Source organism: Cherax quadricarinatus, chromosome 51, assembly GCF_038502225.1.
Source record: "Cherax quadricarinatus isolate ZL_2023a chromosome 51, ASM3850222v1, whole genome shotgun sequence".
Lineage (NCBI taxonomy): Eukaryota > Metazoa > Arthropoda > Malacostraca > Decapoda > Parastacidae > Cherax > Cherax quadricarinatus.
The window spans coordinates 1,223,280-1,238,279 of NC_091342.1; the positions used below are offsets into that span (position 1 = coordinate 1,223,280).

At 39.4% G+C, this 15,000-nt stretch overlaps 1 protein-coding gene across 6 annotated transcripts in view; it reads right to left on the reverse strand.

Annotated features, from left to right (window-relative positions):
• The window catches only part of LOC128694761 (uncharacterized), a gene marked incomplete at its 3' end in the record, with an annotated part of 640,093 nt that overhangs the window by 230,717 nt on the left and 394,376 nt on the right, over positions 1 to 15,000 (reverse strand). For 5 of the 6 annotated variants that reach the window (XM_070095662.1, XM_070095661.1, XM_070095660.1 and 2 more), the window contains 1 exon segment: positions 11,109 to 11,975. In XM_070095662.1, coding sequence (XP_069951763.1) covers positions 11,109 to 11,823 — 715 coding nt within the window. 6 annotated transcript variants of the gene reach the window in all.

Sequence of the window (15,000 nt, forward strand, 5' to 3'; positions counted from 1 at the left end):
GCAAAGTCATGAAGATTGGGGAAGGGCAAAGAAGGCCGCAGACGGAGTACAGTCTAGGGGGTCAGAGACTACAAACCTCACTCAAGGAAAAGATCTTGGGGTGAGTATAACACCAGGCACATCTCCTGAAGCGCACATCAACCAAATAACTGCTAGCATATGGGCGCCTCAGCAAACCTCAGAACAGCATTCCGACATCTTAATAAGGAATCGTTCAGGACCCTGTACACCTGTATACGTTAGGCCCATATTGGAGTATGTGGCACCAGTTTGGAACCCTACACCTAGCCAAGCACGTAAAGAAACTAGAGAAAGTGCAAAGGTTTGCAACAAGACTAGTCCCAGAGCTAAGAGGTATGTCCTACGAGGAGAGGTTAAGGGAAATCAACCTGACGACACTGGAGGACAGGAGAGATAGGGGGGACATGATAACGACATACAAAATACTGAGAGGAATTGACAAGGTGGACAAAAACAGGATGTTCCAGAGATTGGACACAGTAACAAGGGGACACAGTTGGAAGCTAAAGACACAGATGAATCACAGGGATGTTAGGAAGTATTTCTTCAGCCACAGAGTAGTCAGTAAGTGGAATAGTTTGGGAAGCGATGTAGTGGAGGCAGGATCCATACATAGCTTTAAGCAGAGGTACGATAAAGCTCACGGCTCAGGGAGAGTGACCTAGTAGCGATCAGTGAAGAGGCGGGGCCAGGAGCTAAGACTCGACCCCTGCAACCACAAATAGGTGAGTACAAATAGGTGAGTACATGCATACATACATACATACATACACACATACAAAAATTACACACATACATACATACATGCATACATACATACATACATACATACATACATACATACATACATACATACATACATACAAACAAACATACATGCATATAAGCAAAATTTGGGGCATCAGAACAGTAGCTCCATATCCTTAGATCAAGAGCCCATCACTGGCGTCTGGAGTTCCTCACATCAGTTTCTCTGAACCAAAAAATTACTTAAGCTGAATGCATATATATATATATCTTTAATAATTTTGTGGATAAAGAAGCAACACACGTACCTGTTCTTAGTTACATTGTAGTGTTACAGTTACATTGTAGTGTTACAGTTACATTGTAGTGTTACAGTTACATTGTTGTGTTACAGTTACATTGTAGTGTTACAGTTACATTGTAGTGTTACAGTTACATTGTAGTGTTACAGTTACATTGTAGTGTTACAGTTACATTGTAGTGGTTACAGTTACATTGTAGTGTTACAGTTACATTGTAGTGTTACAGTTACATTGTAGTGTTACAGTTACATTGTAGTGTTACAGTTACATTGTAGTGGTTACAGTTACATTGTAGTGTTACAGTTACACTGTAGTGTTACAGTTACATTGTTGTGTTACAGTTACATTGTAGTGGTTACAGTTACATTGTAGTGTTACAGTTACATTGTAGTGTTACAGTTACATTGTAGTGTTACAGTTACATTGTAGTGGTTACAGTTACATTGTAGTGGTTACAGTTACATTGTAGTGGTTATAGTTACATTTTAGTGGTTACAGTTACATTGTAGTGTTACAGTTACATTGTAGTGGTTACAGTTACATTGTAGTGTTACAGTTACATTGTAGTGTTACAGTTACATTGTAGTGTTACAGTTACATTGTAGTGTTACAGTTACATTGTAGTGTTACAGTTACATTGTAGTGTTACAGTTACATTGTAGTGTTACAGTTACATTGTAGTGTTACAGTTACATTGTAGTGTTACAGTTACATTGTAGTGTTACAGTTACATTGTAGTGTTACAGTTACATTGTAGTGTTACAGTTACATTGTAGTGGTTACAGTTACATTGTAGTGGTTACAGTTACATTGTAGTGGTTACAGTTACATTGTAGTGGTTACAGTTACATTGTAGTGTTACAGTTACATTGTAGTGGTTACAGTTACATTGTAGTGTTACAGTTACATTGTAGTGTTACAGTTACATTGTAGTGTTACAGTTACATTGTAGTGTTACAGTTACACTGTAGTGTTACAGTTACATTGTAGTGTTACAGTTACATTGTAGTGGTTACAGTTACATTGTAGTGGTTACAGTTACATTGTAGTGTTACAGTTACATTGTAGTGTTACAGTTACATTGTAGTGGTTACAGTTACATTGTAGTGTTACAGTTACATTGTATTGGTTACAGTTACATTGTAGTGGTTACAGTTACATTGCAGTGGTTACAGTTACATTGTAGTGTTACAGTTACATTGTAGTGTTACAGTTACATTGTAGTGGTTACAGTTACATTGTAGTGTTACAGTTACATTGTAGTGTTACAGTTACATTGTAGTGTTACAGTTACATTGTAGTGGTTACAGTTACATTGTAGTGGTTACAGTTACATTGTAGTGTTACAGTTACATTGTAGTGTTACAGTTACATTGCAGTGGTTACAGTTACATTGTAGTGGTTACAGTTACATTGTAGTGTTACAGTTACATTGTAGTGTTACAGTTACATTGTAGTGGTTACAGTTACATTGTAGTGGTTACAATTACATTATAGTGGTTACAATCTAAACTTGAGAGATGTGTGTGTGATTCTTATTAATATTATACGCAAGGGGGAAGCGCTAAACCTGTAGGATTATACAGCGTCTGTGTGGGGAAGGGGGGGTGGAAGGTATTCAGTCTTAATTCAGGGAAATGGAGCACAGATCCAATTCCCTAGATCAAGAGCCCCTCACCAGCATCATGGAACCTTCCTTGAGGGGTGTGTGTGTGAGAGAGAGACAGAAAGAGAGAGAGAGTTGGGGGGTGAAGATGCTGCTGCAGTCGGAGATAGCAAGATAGAAGAAGCATCACCACTACTACCACCACCACCACCACCGCAATCACCGCCACCACCACCACTATCACCACCACCACCACCACCACCACCACCACCACCACCACCAAGCAGGTGGGCTCAGCAGACCTACTCATTAGCATACAAATGAGGTGAGCAGACGGGGCGGCAGCCAGGCCCAGGGAAGCCTGGGTCTTAATCTCTGTGTTCCTCCCGTCGACAAACTCAATCATTTTGAAATTACATCTGAATTAATAGCTTCTGATCAGTTCTCGCTTCGACGAGACATTGGAGGGTATTCAATTGTGTTCATATGTACACACTCAGCTCTGGTAAGGCCTCATTTAGATTAAACAGTACAATTGTATACCACATATTACAGAGGTGACATTACTTCTACCTAGTAGCGACCGGAGGTGGGGCCAGGAGCTATGAATCGACTCCTGCAACCTCAATTAGGTGAGCACAATTAGGTTGCAATAAGTGTCTGTACAACTAATTTATAACCTGAAGTTTTTTCGAGCCTCTACTTAACCATCTTCATCTCGCGAATGATCAGATTCGTGACTTTAAAAATAGTTTTAAACGGAAGGACAAATCGTGTATTTTCTCGTCACCAAAATGAAGCTACGTAAATGCGCTGATAAATATGAATTAGGAGAAATTTAATTACTTATAGAATATTTTTTCTACGGTGACGCACTACGAGCGTAGAAAGATACAGAATGTGGAGAAATACGGAGAGTAAGGAATAACTTACACACACAAATCTGAAACAGATAAGAGAGATGCAAGTATTTTGACCTTTCAGTTAGAGGGAGACCCTCTTCAGAAAACACACACACACACACACACACACAGCTTTTACTCTCACAAACAGAACCAGAAACAGAAACCCAAAAGGTCGTGGAAACAGGAGCGATACCGACCACAGAAGAAGGTTACTTTAGATGGACAACAACACCATATTATTAAGAAAAAAATAAATTTGGCAGTTTGATAAAGACAGCCTTGAAAGCAAAAAAAAAAAGAAATGCTTTCAATTATTCACGAGGCAGGAAGAAAAATAAGAGTGGGGGACCCAACGATCAGTCTGATAGTTATCGTGAGCTCGCTTATAAAATATTACACAGAAGCATGACACGACCACAACAAATGACACTCTGGAAAGGAGAAGAAATATAAATGATTGAATAAATGGTATATACCAATGTACAAGAGATATATAGACTTGAATAGGAGGTATAAATGATTAAAAGGTATATACGAGTGAGCAAGAGATATATAGTACTGAACCAGTGGTATGTACGATTGAGCAAGAAGTATATACTACAAAGCAAATGGTTTACATGTGAGTGAACAAGGTATACATTGAGGTATATACACGTGAAAAAGAATATCTACAAAGAATTAATGACGGCACCAAGCTCTAAGAAACACATAGATATATTATTAATATTATTATTATTGTTGTTGTTCTATTTACGAGAAGCGCTAAACTCGTGTTAAGTTATTCAGCGTAGACAGTCTTCATTCTCCACTGGTTCATCACTACACGCCTCGCTATACGCCTCACTACACGCCTCACTACACGCCTCGCTACACGACACACGATGAAACAGGTTACCGAAGCAACGAAGCCTGCCATAACACCATACTATACACGACAGAAGACAGCAGACATTTCTAGATAATCCACAAATAAAACGATTTTAAAAACATGCAAATGGAATACTAGAGAAGAGAGAGGAAGTAATGAAAAGCTTGTTGTGGCAATTTTCTAAGCGGGAAACAAGAGCAAAACTGTAGCAGGATTCTCAGAAAAAAAAAACAGTAGCGATCAGTATCCCTGACACATATATCCTGTAATACCCAGGATATGCTTCCCTGGAGGGATTAATACCAAAAAAAACTTGACATTTTGCAATATGTTCACGTTTTTGGATGTTTTCCGAACTTTTTTTTTAAAACTTAATATTTATTCTAAAAATAATATATATATATATATATATATATATATATATATATATATATATATATATATATATATATATATATATATATATATATATATATATATATATATAGACAAAACATTCACAAAAAATACAATAGAAAGTAAAACAACATAGGTAACTCATAGCTACATCTAGAATACTTCGTCCAGCTCCCCAGCGGTGGGCCGCGAGCCCAGAATGCTGCAGGCATTTCCTCTCTGGATCGCAGCACTGAGTCTCTGAAAAAGGAAGCTGGTCGCCCTGTGGTCCTTGGTTTCTATGATGAGCTTTTCACCTAGCTCTTTGAGGAACTTTAGAGCACACTTGCCCAATGCTCCAAAGGTCTCCGACCCTATTGGGATGAAGTTATAGCAAGGGAGAAGGTATATATATATGTATATATATATATATATATATATATATATATATATATATATATATATATATATATATATATATATATACATATATATATATATATATATATATATATATATATATATATATATACATATATATATATATATATATATATATATATATATATATATATATATATATATATATATATATATATATATATATATATATATATATATATATATATAATAAACATTTTAATGGCCAATGCAGAAAAGGACTGCAAAAGAGCTGCAGAAGAAGAAGAAGAAGAAGAAGAAGAAGAAAAAGAAGAAGAAGAAGAAGAAGAAGAAGAAAAAGAAGAAGAAGAAGAAGTAGAGGGTTGTCAGGCTGCAGGGTCGGTGTGATAAAATATATCTCACATCCGGCTCTTACAGAGTAAAGGTGAACACGACGAGAGAAATGCAAAAAAACCAGAGATGGGCAGTACACAAACAAGTGAAAGACTGGTGCCGGGGTCGTGGTGTAAGAATTTAGGGTAGGGCTTACACCGAACATATCACTAGAGGTTCACAAGCAGGAGAACGCCAGCAATGCTTGTAACAGGGAAAACGCTTACAGAGACCCAGAAAAAGACCCAAGATTTACGCTGGTCTTAGAGATAATGAACCTGAGTTGCGAAAACCATTTAGACGAAATTAGATCTCGCAACACAAGAGCAAGGAAGAATCCGAGGAGATATGGTCAAGACATACAAGATACTTTATGCTATCGGCACTATTTCAAAGAGATGGGAGCAGGGCGAAGGGGCGCAAAATGGAAACTAAAATACAAAACGAACCAGAGAAATAAGTTGAGGAGCGTGGTAAACAAGGGGACTCCCCTCCCAGAGGAACCAGTAAAAGACAATTCCATACATTGATTCTTATGTAAACACAGGAAGGTCCAGAGTGCCGGAAACTGGACGCTCCAGTTGACTGATGGTTAAGTGTCCAGGCCAGAAGTACAAGTGCACACACACACACACACACACACACACACACACACACACACACACACACACACACACACACACACACACACACACACACACACACACACACACACACACCAATTAGCTCCTGGAGTTCAATCCCACCAAGTGCAAAGTCATGAAGATTGGGGAAGGGCAAAGAAGACCGCAGACGGAGTACAGTCTAGGGGGCCAGAGACTACAAACCTCACTCAAGGAAAAAGATCTTGGGGTAAGTATAACACCAGGCACATCTCCTGAAGCGCACATCAACCAAATAACTGCTGCAGCATATGGGCGCCTAGCAAACCTCAGAACAGCATTCCGACATCTTAATAAGGAATCGTTCAGGACCCTGTACACCGTGTACGTTAGGTCCATGTTGGAGTATGCGGCACCAGTTTGGAACCCACACCTAGCCAAGCATGTAAAGAAACTAGAGAAAGTGCAAAGGTTTGCAACAAGACTAGTCCCAGAGCTAAGAGGTATGTCCTACGAGGAGAGGTTATGGGAAATCAACCTGACGACACTGGAGGACAGGAGAGCTAGGGGGGGACATGATAACGACATACAAAATACTGAGAGGAATTGACAAGGTGGACAAAGACAGGATGTTCCAGAGATTGGACACAGTAACAAGGGGACACAGTTGGAAGCTGAAGACACAGATGAATCACAGGGATGTTAGGAAGTATTTCTTCAGCCACAGAGTAGTCAGTAAGTGGAATAGTTTGGGAAGCGATGTAGTGGAGGCAGGATCCATACATAGCTTTAAGCAGAGGTATGATAAAGCTCATGGTTCAGGGAGAGTGACCTAGTAGCGATCAGTGAAGAGGCGGGGCCAGGAGCTCGGACTCGACCCCCGCAACCTCAACTAGGTGAGTACACATTATTTATTAACACAAATAATAATTTACAACAATCACACAAACAAATCACAACAATCACACTAACAAGCCACAACAATCACACTAACAAGCCACAACAATCACACTAACAAGCCACAACAATCACACTAACAAGCTGCAACAATCACACTAACAAGCCACAACAATCACACTAACAAGTCACAACAATCACACTAACAAGCCACAACAATCACACTAACAAGCCACAACAATCACACTAACAAGCTGCAACAATCACACTAACAAGTCACAACAATCACACTAACAAGCCACAACAATCACACTAACAAGCCACAACAATCACACTAACAAGCCACAACAATCACACTAACAAGCTGCAACAATCACACTAACAAGTCACAACAATCACACTAACAAGCCACAACAATCACACTAACAAGCCACAACAATCACACTAACAAGCCACAACAATCACACTAACAAGCCACAACAATCACACTAACAAGCCACAACAATCACACTAACAAGCTGCAACAATCACACTAACAAGCCACAACAATCACACTAACAAGTCACAACAATCACACTAACAAGCCACAACAATCACACTAACAAGCCACAACAATCACACTAACAAGCTGCAACAATCACACTAACAAGTCACAACAATCACACTAACAAGCCACAACAATCACACTAACAAGCCACAACAATCACACTAACAAGCCACAACAATCACACTAACAAGCCACAACAATCACACTAACAAGCCACAACAATCACACTAACAAGCCACAACAATCACACAAACAAGCCGCAACAATCACACTAACAAGCTGCAACAATCACACTAACAAGCCACAACAATCACACTAACAAGCCACAACAATCACACTAACAAGCCACAACAATCACACTAACAAGCCACAACAATCACACTAACAAGCCACAACAATCACACTAACAAGCCACAACAATCACACTAACAAGCCACAACAATCACACTAACAAGCCACAACAATCACACTAACAAGCCACAACAATCACACTAACAAACCACAACAATCACACTAACAAGCCACAACAATCACACAAACAAGCCACAACAATCACACTAACAAGCCACAACAATCACACAAATAAGCCACAACAATGAAACAATCCACAACAATCACACAAACAAGCCACAACAATCACACAAACAAGCCACAACAATCACACTAACAAGCCACAACAATCACACTAACAAGCCACAACAATCACACTAACAAGCCACAAGAATCACACTAACAAGCCACAACAATCACACTAACAAGCCACAACAATCACACTAACAAGCCACAACAATCACACTAACAAGCCACAACAATCACACAAACAAGCCACAACAATCACACTAACAAGCCACAACAATCACACAAATAAGCCACAACAATCAAACAATCCACAACAATCACACTAACAAGCCACAACAATCACACAAGCAAACCACAACAATCACACAAACAAGCCACAACAATCACACAAACAAGCCACAACAATCACACTAACAAGCCACAACAATCACACTAACAAGCCACAACAATCACACTAACAAGCCACAACAATCACACTAACAAGCCACAACAATCACACTAACAAGCCACAACAATCACACTAACAAGCCACAACAATCACACTAACAAGCCACAACAATCACACTAACAAGCCACAACAATCACACTAACAAGCCACAACAATCACACTAACAAGCCACAACAATCACACTAACAAGCCACAACAATCACACTAACAAGCCACAACAATCACACTAACAAGCCACAACAATCACACTAACAAGCCACAACAATCACACTAACAAGCCACAACAGTCACACAAACAAGCCACAACAATCACACTAACAAGCCACAACAATCACACTAACAAGCCACAACAATCACACAAACAAACCACAACAATCACACTAACAAACCACAACAGTCACACAAACAAGCCACAACAATCACAACTATTTAGCCTCATCAGTTTACTGTACTAAACAGTATTAATAGCAATGATAATTGACAAAAGACTAAGAACTATTGATGATGATAATGATTCTATCATTATCTTTTGTAATAATTATGATCTCGGCTCGTACTTTAAATTTTTCCAAACATAATAATAATAATAATAATAATAATAATAATAATAATAATAATAATAATAACAATAATAATAATAATAATAATAATAATAATAATAATAATAATAATAATAATAATAATAATAATAATTATTATTATTATTATTATTATTATTATTATTATTATTATTATATAACTGTTGTCTATTATGCTTTCTTACGTTAAATGATCACATTAAAATTAAAATTATGAAATATTTTAATATTTATCTTAAGTGTACCGTGGTGCTAAGTGTACCTTGGTGTTGTTAAGTGTACCCTGGTGTGGTAAAGTGAACCTTGGTGTTATTAAGTGTACCTTGGTGTTATTAAGTGTACCTTGGTGTTGTTAAGTGTACCTTGGTGTTGTAAAGTGAACCTTGGTGTTGTAAAGTGAACCTTGGTGTTGTTAAGTGCACCTTGGTGTTATTAAGTGTACCTTGGTGTTGTTAAGTGAACCTTGGTGTTATTAAGTGTACCTTGGTGTTGTTAAGTGTACCTTGGTGTTGTAAAGTGAACCTTGGTGTTGTAAAGTGAACCTTGGTGTTGTTAAGTGAACCTTGGTGTTATTAAGTGTACCTTGGTGTTGTTAAGTGAACCTTGGTGTTATTAAGTGTACCTTGGTGTTGTTAAGTGTACCTTGGTGTTAAGTGTACCTTGGTGTTGTAAAGTGAACCTTGGTGTTGTTAAGTGCACCTTGGTGTTAAGTGTACCTTGGTGTTGTTAAGTGTACCTTGGTGTTAAGTGTACCTTGGTCTTAAGTGCACCTTTGTGCTGTTAAGTGTACTTTGGTGTTATAAAGTGTACCTTAGTATTGTTTCTCTCACACAGGAAGTTATTACTCATTTACTGCGTCATTCTGTGGTAATAACTTTGAGGAGAAAATGGGAAAGGGGACTTGTAATAGTATAGTGGAAACAAAGGGGATGAGAGCGAGAGCGAGAGAGAGAGAGAGAGAGAGAGAGAGAGAGAGAGAGAGAGAGAGAGAGAGAGAGAGAGAGAGAGAGAGAGAGAGAGAGAGAGAGAGAGAGAGAGAGAGAGAGAGAGAGAGAGAGAGGACTCTGATAACACTGCAGACTACTCAGTCTGTTTTCTTTTCAAAGAATGCTTTGACAATTAGACAACAACAGGTAAATTAGAAACTGCTACACAACCACATCAGAAGAAAAACGAATGCACTAGAACAGGTATTAAGACCGAAGAACACAAGAGGAAAATTCACAAGAAACGACAAGGAATGGAAGCAGAGGACATTAAAGGAGACGGGAACTTGGGCGAGACATGATAACACCATACAAAATAAAGTTAACCAGGGTTTTGTACGTGTATCTTATTCAACAACTAGGGGTGTTATGCACTGTTTACTCAGTGGGGTTTATTGGGTGAACAGAGACTGTTTGTGAGGCTGGGAAGGGGTACAAGAGGGAACAATTGGAAGTTAGGGGCACAGATGAGTCACAGGGATGTCAGGAATACTTTCTTCAGTCTGGTGGTGGTTGGGAAGTGGGTTGGCCTCGACGATGAAGTAGTGGAGGCTGGCCCCATGAAGAGTTTTAAGTAAAAGTATGACAGGATTCGCGAGGGAAAGAGAAAATGAACGCAGCAAGTGGTAAGCTTAGAGCCGGGGCCAGGAGCTGAAACTTGACCATTGCAATCACAAATGAGCACACACACACACACACACACACACACACACACACACACACACACACACACACACACACACACACACACACAACACACACACATACAAGCGACAGAAGGCAAATGACAGAACATTTTCATGCTACAGCGAACAGTTGACTAAAATATATGAAAATGAACATGTAGAGACAGAGAGGAATAAAGAAACTTACCAGATATGATGGAGGTGTTGTGTCCTGCATTGGGCATGGGTGTGGTAGTTGTGGTAGTGGAGGTGGCCTGGTGGTAATTGGGTGGTGGTGGGGGGAGGCTGTCGCAACACTCACGGTCAGGGAACTCGCTACTTTCTGTGCCTCCCGCCAGCAGGAGGCACAGAGCTAAGCTCATAAGCAAAGAACCACATGAAGATACCATGACTGGGACTCCTAGTCTTCGGGGAGCTCTCAGAGGGCTTGCTTTTTGAGACCTCGATGAAGACGTCGTGGTTAGGGGGCGAGGGTGTCTGGAGGGAATGGGGCTGGACTCTTGAGAAGCAGTGAGGGAGGGGACACAAGATCCTGCACGTAATCCTAGTCTTTCATCCGTATCACACATGATATGGAATCGACTCACTCCTTGTCTCATCGACCCACAGGGACACCAACAGCCCTCGACAGCGCTGTCAAAGACACAATTTGCCTGCAGTCGAGAGAGTGGTCTGGGTGGAGGTAAATGATTCACAGACGCGTCAGTTTCTCTGGATGGTCCTCTGATAGGTAGGCAGTACCTTGAAGCTTCATACAGAAGCAGGAGCGTGTGTTGGGATGTCTGGGTATGGGTGGTGGGCATGTGTTTCACAGGGCAGACCTGAGAGGTGGCAGAACGTCTGGAGACGGTGAGAGGGGCACTGGGGCTGCCTGTGTCCGCCTGGGTATATTCAGGGCACATAGTAGTCTCAGGTAGCAGCGCCCTCTGTGCCTCACCCCACGTCAACACACACACGTTGTGACGTTCTTAACTAACTGCTGGATACACCAGGTGATGAAGTTCATCTCACACACTCACTCTCCAGCTCATTAATGGGCTACCAAGCTACTTCAACACTGAAAAATTAACAATAAAAGTCAGAAACTAGATTTTCACGCAAGATTCACCACTTGTGTTTTCTTTTAACTGATTTCAGCTTTCAGACCCGCCAACAATCACGAACAGTTTCAGTGCCACTAAATTTTCATACATTGTCTGATGAACCTCCTCTCTCTGGCGTATTTAAACACCGAAACAAATTCAACACACACACACACACAAGTTCGCCTTTTCTATACACTCGCTTAAAACTGCGTGTTGCTCTTACACAGAAAATAAATTCACTTGGAAAACAGAATATAGTTTGTCAGTGTTAAGATCCGTCGACTGGTCGACACTCCCTGGCTACATTTCACGTGTTCATCACCAGTCCAAAATGCTTTAATCGTTAAAGTAAGGATTAACGTGGTATAAACCTTGGTAATAAATACCGACAAGTTGGTTTAGAAAGACACGTAAGCAAACACTATAACATATTTATTAGAAAACGTTTCTGTCCTGGGACCTTGATCACTTCTAACATACAGAGGTAGAAAGACATTATATATATAGGCGGAGAGTGAGATGTTCTTATGACTTTCCTCAGGTCACGTGCGTCACATCTCACTCTCCGCCTATATATATAATGTCTTTCTACCTCTGTATGTTAGAAGTGATCAAGGTCCCAGGACCGAAACGTTTTCTAATAAATATGTTATAGTGTTTGCTTACGTGTCTTTCTAAACCAAGGATTAACGTAAACTCTCATGGCATATACACTCGGAGATATACACAACTCTCATGGCATATACACTCGGAGATATACACAACTCTCATGACATATACACTCGGAGATATACACAACTCGTACCCTAATACAGCTGTATCAAAGTTCGTATTAAAACATGAGTCTTGGAGAGCAAAAAACTTGCAATATCATTATGGTAATTTTGTCTTCTTGTTTCAAATATAGTTACTTGCAAATGGAAACTCTTGATGAATATGATAAAAACAATGGAAAAAAATGCTCACGCGACAAAAACGACAGTGACTCCTCTCAGAACGAAGGTGGAAGAGGACAGGAAGAGGAGGAGGAGTGAAGGATGAGGATGAGGAGGGGGTCTCAGGAGACACTCCTCCTCTTTGGGGAGTGGTGCATCTCCAAGCACTTCCTGAAGTGCTGAAACGCTTCCTGGGTTTCAGGAAACACTTCAGTATTCTGTTCCCATCAAAAGTTATCTGAACTAAGGTTGTGTTTCAGCAGTAGAGAGTTGGTTCATCTCTGTCTGTCTTTTTTACCGCCTGCGTATGTCTGGGAGCCTATGTCTGGGAGCGTATGTCTATGAGTGTATATACACGTGTGTATGTGTACATTAATATGTATGCGTACGTATATATATATATATATATATATATATATATATATATATATATATATATATATATATATATATATATATATAGTATATATATATATATATATATATATATATATATATATATATATATATATATATATCTCATAATTATACGCTGTACACAGTGACGTTTATATCTGATGGCATAAACATACACATGATGATGTATTAATTGCAGTAGGAAAGGCCTAGAGCTATCATTCAACTTCCCCGGTGATTGTTTTAAATCTTGTGTCGCTTGTTCTGGGTGCACGAGTACATCTCTCACTGGCAGAGATACAACAACGTACATCAATTAGCAGACACAAGGATGTCAGAAATTCTGGTCAACGACACAATCTATCACACATGGAGGCAACAAAACAAAACTAAGAATACTACGGTAAATTACAGCATATTTCTGTCATAATCTATAGCCCTCTTCAGCCATCAGTATATTCCTATTGTGTGAAGATAAAATATCAATATTTCTGTTTTTTATTATTAAACCACAAACTTAGTTTTCCACCAACTTTGGGTGACCCTGTGCCCCCCGAAAAGAAAAACACATTCACCGTCTTTCACTCCAGAGCTGTCTTGATAGAAATAAACTAACTCAGACGACTTTCTGGCTGTAACAATCTTTTCTATTATCGTCAAGACTACCCAAACTAACCCTCCAGAAGGGTGAGCTTGACTCGTCAGTTAGCAACAATGATAACACCCCCTCACTACCAGCTGGAAAAGTATGAAGTTTTGGGTCTAACAGCCCAGCTGCCTTTAAATGGAAGGCTGCATGTGAGAGCAGCTATGAATGGTACCCAGGCAAGCTTATGAATAATCTAAACATTCCATTGAGTACGAGGACAAGAAAACTGTCTGCCAGCTTTACAAACACTTTATTAACCTTCCCAGCTTGACTACCCCAGCTTGACTACCCCAGCTTGATCTACGTTTTTGGCTTCCTTCTCTGCCATCTTCGTCTATGTCTTTACTTTCCATCCATTCTCCATCTATACTCCCTCACCTCGGGTTTCAACTTTTCAAACATTATTTCTCTCTGACATACCGAGCTTTCATAATTTATACAACGTCCTTCCTAAAACGAGGGAGCCTTAAAACGTCTGAATATGCTCATGATTCAAAGAATATATATATATATATATATATATATATATATATATATATATATATATATATATATATATATATATATATATATATATATATATATATAATGTTATTTAATAAATTTAAAATTTCTTTTTTTTAGTCTGTAAACGTTCCTTCTTCCTTCCCTCTCTCACACTCTTCCATCCTTTCCTTTCTTCTCTCCCCTCCCATTTTCTCTCTTCCTCTTTCCACTTTCCCTCACTAGTCAGAGGAACTAATACCATGTTACTACACGGATGGAGGTCAAAGGTTGAAGAACCGGAATTTAATAGGAGTTAAAGGTCAAGAAAGCAGCTTAATGAATCTAAGAAGGATCAAGAAGACTAGCACAAATATCCACTCGCACACACATACCAGCCAAGAGGCGGGGCCAGGAGCTGCGAATTGACCCCTGTAACCACAAATAGGTGAACACACACACGACTGCCCACTGAGTCACACCACTGACCTTTCCAAAGGGAAGCCTGAACCTACATTTGACCTTATTACT